This window comes from Chenopodium album, chromosome 5, assembly GCF_948465745.1.
Source record: "Chenopodium album chromosome 5, dcCheAlbu1.1, whole genome shotgun sequence".
NCBI lineage: Eukaryota > Viridiplantae > Streptophyta > Magnoliopsida > Caryophyllales > Amaranthaceae > Chenopodium > Chenopodium album.
This window is the reverse complement of record NC_137838.1, coordinates 75,319,003-75,325,609: the sequence shown is the minus strand read 5'-3', so window position 1 is coordinate 75,325,609 and position 6,607 is coordinate 75,319,003. Positions and strand designations below refer to the sequence as shown.

General features: G+C 31.0%; 1 protein-coding gene across 1 annotated transcript; it reads left to right on the top strand.

The window, feature by feature from the left end:
• Positions 1-560: 560 nt before the first annotated feature.
• LOC145631083 (protein STRICTOSIDINE SYNTHASE-LIKE 10-like) lies at positions 561-6,267 on the top strand. The gene is made up of 3 exons (XM_081683183.1): positions 561-944; positions 4,306-4,572; positions 5,222-6,267. Exons 1-3 carry the CDS (start codon positions 691-693, stop codon positions 5,802-5,804), a joined length of 1,104 nt encoding a protein of 367 aa, XP_081539309.1. The 5' UTR covers positions 561-690; the 3' UTR covers positions 5,805-6,267.
• The last annotated feature ends 340 nt before the right edge of the window (positions 6,268-6,607 follow it).

Sequence of the window (6,607 nt, the reverse complement as noted above, 5' to 3'; positions counted from 1 at the left end):
AAATCCAAGCCGAAATATCTTTAATGAATCTACCATGAAATAAGGGTACGAGACTACGAGTCCGGCCTAGTTTTTTTAAAATTTTATCAGTTTAAGAAGGACAAGGGCTTATATAGTATCGGGTAAGTAACCTGATTGGCCACTAGGATACGTGTACAAGGTATGGATTAAAACTTTAGGATCCGAATATACATAGTATGTATTATTAAAACCTAATTGCACCTTACGCATGCATTCCCATCCCTATCTAACATTTGATAAAATGACATTTTTAATGATATCTAATAAATTTTGAAACAAAACTCTCAAGTTTTTTTTTTGAAACATTGAGATGAAGTACACTTTTTACAATTTTGTTTCTTTTGATGGATTATGTTATATCATTACATGCATACTTAAGGACCCACAATTTCCTAATAAGGTTGAAAGAATTATGGCTTTACTTGAGTATTCAAATTCTTGTATTTGGTAGTATCCGTTTGTTACACCAAATCTTATCACAAAAATATCAAACATATTCCCTTACATTTCTTATTTTCATTACCCCTAATAAACCTTATTATATATTCATACTCGACCTCCACCTTTCTCTTCTTTTCTCTCTTCTATATATATTCTTCAACCAAAACTATCAAAATAAATTCATAATTTTACTATGATATAGTAGTAAATAATTTATCTATATAAAAAATGAAGCCATTAAAGTTTTTGACATCTTCTACAATTGTTCTTTTATGCGCCTTTCTAATAACCACATATTTTCGTTCTGGTTCAAAATTTTCGGAGCTAGAGTTTCTACCTATAGAAGGCGCTTTCGGGCCCGAAAGTCTCACGTTTGACCCTGCCGGAGACGGGCCGTATGCTGGCGTATCCGATGGCCGGATTATAAAATGGGTCCCACATCAACGGCGTTGGGTGGACTTTGCCTTCACTTCTCCTCTAAGGTGTGTGTTTTCCTGCATCATATTTTATAACTTATATTCGTTAATTAAGATTAGTGCATGTTATTAAGATTCTTTATGTTTCCTCTTTTCTTTTTATTATTTTATTAATATTGCTAAAATCAATGTTGGTAATCCAATAGTTAGCATCATGGGAAATTGTTGAAATGATTAATTAATTTAATTGCTTGTTAATGTTAATGCAAACATTTTTTTTTTTTTTTGAAAGAATGCAAACAATTTTTTGAATATGCATGAATAGATAAAAAAATATGTTAGATAAATAAAAAAAAAGGGGGGAAAGTTAACAAATATCCTGGGGCGTTGGATAAGATGACTAGAATTATAAGTATTATTAAACCAAGATAAATATTAATTACATTAATTGATGTTTGATTTTGGCATGCCATGCATGCATTTCCAAATTAAAACAAAGTACTGTTTTAGGATATATAGGAGCTCATTAGCAAGATTCTAATTATTAAAAAAAAAAAAAATGAAATGTGAAATTTTTAGTCATTATCATCTTCAAAATGTTTCTTAATTTTCCTCAATTCCTAAAATGCTCATACACGTATAATAGGCATATCATGTTCATTAGTCATTTCACCACATATAACGGTTGAAATTTTTGCTAACAAAAACTAATGCAGATAATAAAATAATTAATGCTAATTCAACTTCAATTCAAGTTAACATTTAGCCTGGCCCACAATGACAATATTTAGTTTGTTGGATTGCTAAAGTATTTATTAAAAGTATGTGACATGGTAGACTTGTATTCTAATAAGACACAAATTGTTTCTAAAATTACATAAGGTGTTATTTTTAACTTAAATTCAAACACAAACTCTATTGAAAAACCTCAATCACTTGAATAAATTGAAATACAAATTACAGTTTGGTTTGAAGTAAACCTTTCGAATTGGGTAAACTTTTAACAGTACACGCTTAGACACATACATATGCCTAACCAGCAACTAAATAACCGCCATCTACTCTATCCGTACGTGGTCATGAGTGTTCTGTTACATTGATAGACATTGCTAATAGCTAAACAATAGACAGCTCATTCTTTTAATTTAGGTGTTTTTTGTCCATTCATTATTTACTTATTTATTACCAAAATTCCTGGTAATTTACTCGTACAAAATAAGAGACTTTAATCTCTATCTTGTTGGACATGTCTTATATAATGTATGGGACACTTAGTCCTCTTTTATTAATACCAAGTAGGTGTTTTTAAGGTTTAGCATACATAGGAGCATTAAGGATCAAGCCTGCTGCCATTACTTTGTTGTCGAACACACTAAAAAATACTTTTTTTAAAAAAAAAAAAAATCAGTGATTTAAACTAACAGATAATATACTGCATACAACTTAACTTAGCTCCGTAATGGTATAACAGGTTGCATTATAACTTTGGTGTCGAACACTAGCAAAAATACTACTACCTTCGTTTTATATTATTTGCTACGATTTGATATAAAGTAGAGAGGAAAAATGTCTAATCGTTATAAATTATTCTCAGTTATGATTGAGGTGAAAGCTATTAATCTTTTCAAATTTATTTTAAGAGTTACTCAAAAGACATACAGAGTATTTTTGTTTCGTAGTATACGAAGTATCTATTTATTAGTGAAAGCTAAAAAAATGTGGTATATCTATTTGGAACAAAGAGTCTTTCATTAAATATTTTGAATTCTAACAAGTATAGATCATCCTCAATTCAGAGGTTTTTTTTGCCTAGGCAACAAGTAATAGCACAATTTTGGCGTACGTAATTACCTACCTTTTTATGGCTTGTTGGTATATTTTCTATAAGAATGTAGTAAATAAATTCTAGGTAATAAATAACACTTTGAGAAATGCATACAACGATGTTTTAACTAGAATGTTTGGATCTATTTCCTTCTTTGTCACTGGTCTATAAGTCTATATTATTACGGAGTTCTTTCTTTGTTTTAGCATAGTTTTGACGCTTACATAGACGTAAAAGGAGATGTTAGAGTATTACAAGTATTTATTAAATAAAAGTAGATGTGATAGAATTTAATGATGTTTTTATTGATTAAATGTGAAAAAATAGAAATATTGCATTTTGGCAGTGGAAAGAGATGTATATATACTCCCTCCGTCCCTTATGGTGAATTTCATGGGAATTAAGAAACTTAAATAAGAAATAGTAAAAGTACATTGAAATGGTAAATTTACATGGGATATGCAAAAAGTAGAGAGCGAAAGTAATAAAATTATATGAAAATGCAAAATTTATATAGAAAAGCTAAATTTGCACAAATATTATTGCAAATTGGAGGGAATTTTGGTAAAAAAAAATATACTCTTTTATGTCTCATAAATAATACCCATTTGTTGCGAGTAATATGTATCGGAGGAAGTAATATCAATAGTACGGACTAGTTGAAAAAAGCAAATGAGACTATCATAATGGAGGGAGTATATAATAAATAGTACGAGTAGTCAAGTACTCCGTAGTATGATTTTTAGTAGGAGTTTCTTTCCAAAATAATACAGTAGTGTAAAAATTGACGTCAAAACATAAGGATACCAAAAATTCATGAAAACTCAACTAACCATTAATATCTATGCCATCATGAAAGTGATGTCTAGCTAATTTGCTTAATCTGGTGTTTGGCTAACAGTTAATTGAAAATCTTTCCTTTTTGATTGGGATTTTGATAAGAATTAGTTGATAGCTAGTGTCACACTCACACAAACATTACACATTTACACTAATCTCTTAAGACTTAGATGTTTTGCTTTCAAAAATAATATTTACTTTTCTGCATCTTCACCCACTAGGGTTGAAGAGTCGTGAAAATAAGTTCTTAGGTAATGAATAGTTGTTGATAGATATCCTTTATTATAATCACTTATCATTTCGAATTATCCTTAAATCGAGTTAAGAACTAAATTCAATTGTAATTTGTAAATACCTATGTATAGTTTTCATCCTAAACCTGACTATGATCAGATCAATTACGAGCAAGTTGGCTATATAAGTAGTATATTATAAGTCCACCTCAAAGATTACATGTCAATGATTTTGGATACAATATATAGATTGTATACATTTAAAACCATACACTCAGCGGACGACTATGATTATAGAACTAGTACATGTATTATGATATTATGTTATTGATTTCTATATTAATGTCAATATTTAGACAAGTTTAATGATAACACCATCTCATAGTCTCATTGTATGGTTGCAATTTTTCCGCATGTATGAAAGCTACTCTTCGATGTTTTAGAACAGTACAACATTAAATTGTAATATTATGTGTGTGATAAACGTTGACCCGTTTTATTGGGTTGGTTGGTTGTTGTCTTTTAACAGGGAATTTTGTGAAAATCAAACCAATCATGAAAAAATGGAACATAAATGTGGGAGGCCATTGGGCCTAAGATTCAATGAGAAGACAGGAGAGCTTTTCATAGCTGATGCTTATTTGGGCCTGCTTGTTGTAGGCCCAAATGGTGGGCTTGCTAGTAGAGTTGTAACTGAAGTTGAAGGTGTACCACTTGGGTTTACTAATGGGCTTGATATTGATCAATCTACTGGAGTTGTCTACTTTACTTCTAGCAGTACCAATTATCCAAGAAGGTTAGTCCATTCCTCTTTATATCTTTTTGTTTCTTTGATTGAAAATTTTCTGATAAAATGTAGCATGTCAATGTACAACTTTGATCATTACTTTATACGAAGTACTTCTTTTGTTTTGTGTAGTTGTAATACTTCCAACTATTACACTACTCATAGACTTGACTTTAAATATCTTTGGTGATTTATACTTGAGTAGAAAACAATAGTCATATACGAGTTTATTAGATTCATATTTACACAGCTTCACAATATCAAATTTTAATAATTTTTACCACATAGATGATTAAATACTCTTTATATAATGGCCAGCTATGTTAATTGGACTCTTCATTTCACCTCACGTACCCGTGTAAGACCCTCGACACTCAGACACGGGTATGACACCCGGCACTTCAGTTTTAGTCCAAAATCATGAAACATTTTCACAAAATAGCCGAGTCGGACACTTGGACACGTATCTGTAGTGGACATGGTCCTCGAGTCCAAGTAACAAAGATGGCCGGAGATATGCATAATTGATTGACATGTGTGAAAATCAAAACGTGACGGTCCTTCCAACATGTTAGTTGGTTGTCGTAGGTGTGATACTTGCATGGCATTAACTATATATAGATGTTTCTGAAAGATATAGTGTTGTATACTCTTGCAGGAAGTATATGTCATTGATTCTTAGCAATGATAAGACAGGAAGATTGCTAAAGTACAACCCACATACAAAACAAGTAACGAAGCTTCTCGACAATCTAACCTTTCCAAATGGAGTATCCTTGAGCAAGGATGGGAAATTTCTTCTACTAATTGAGACTACTACTTGTAAACTGTTAAGGCATTGGCTCGAAAACAGCCCGAAAGGCGGTACCACTGAGGTGTTAGCTGAACTCCAAGGCTATCCAGACAACATAAATAGGAACTCCAAAGGAGAATATTGGGTGGGTGTTTATTCAAAGAGAAGTAAAGTTTTGAAGTGGCTTCTTTCATTTCCTTGGATTGGACAAACCATTGTTAAACTTCCGTTCAATGCCGTCGAATTGGCTAAGGTTTTTGTAAGATTGAGAGCAATTGGTTTGGCTGTGAAGATGGATGAAAATGGGAATGTAGTGCAAGTGTTGGAAGATACTAGTGGTAAGTTGAAGTTTGTTAGTGAAGTGGTGGAAAAAGATGGGAATTTGTGGTTTGGTTCTGTTATTTTGCCCTTTGCTAGTTTGTACAAGAATTATGATGCACAAAGTTAATCGAAATAAATCAATAATATAGTACCTCTATTAATTTTTATGTGCAACTTTGGGGTATTATTTGTGAGATATAAAATATTTTAAAGTTGCGTATAAAAATTAATGGAGGTAGTAGATGATATAAGGATGTTTCATGTTTGCATAGAAAGAATTTGAGTGTATGTACTTAAATTAATTATTTACTACTCCGTAGTAGTAGTAGTGTATTTAAGTTCATATAAATGAAAATCAATATTAAAATTTGAATATTATACTTCTAGCTATATAACAGGATTGAGTTTATAGAAGGGAAACAAAAATTTTTAGTCAGTTTAGGGAAATCTTCTTCAGTGCTAGGTTACTTGGGGATAGACTGATTTAAGGCATATTGGATCATTCGAACTGATCTGACAAACTGCAAAGACATATTCTAATATTATATTTTTCTTTCGTAACTATATACTATTACCTCCGTTTTTATTTAGTTGACACGTTTTGACTTTAGCACTATTCACACACATCCCTTTGACTGTGTTTTGTGCTTTATACATAATGAAAAATATAATCATGTGAGATGCTGTTAGATTCGTCACGTTATATACTTTCAAAATATCAACTTTTTTATAATTTTTGCTTATTGATAATTAAAGATATTAATGATTGAATAAGTGCATTGACAAACGTGACTAAAGAAACTTGTCAACTAAAAAGAAACGGAGGAAGTATATACATATAAGTAGATCTGAGTAGTTGGTTCATTAGGTTATTTGGGTACAAAAAAGGCGCTACTTGCATATTGTACATATAGTCTAATTTTGATCATA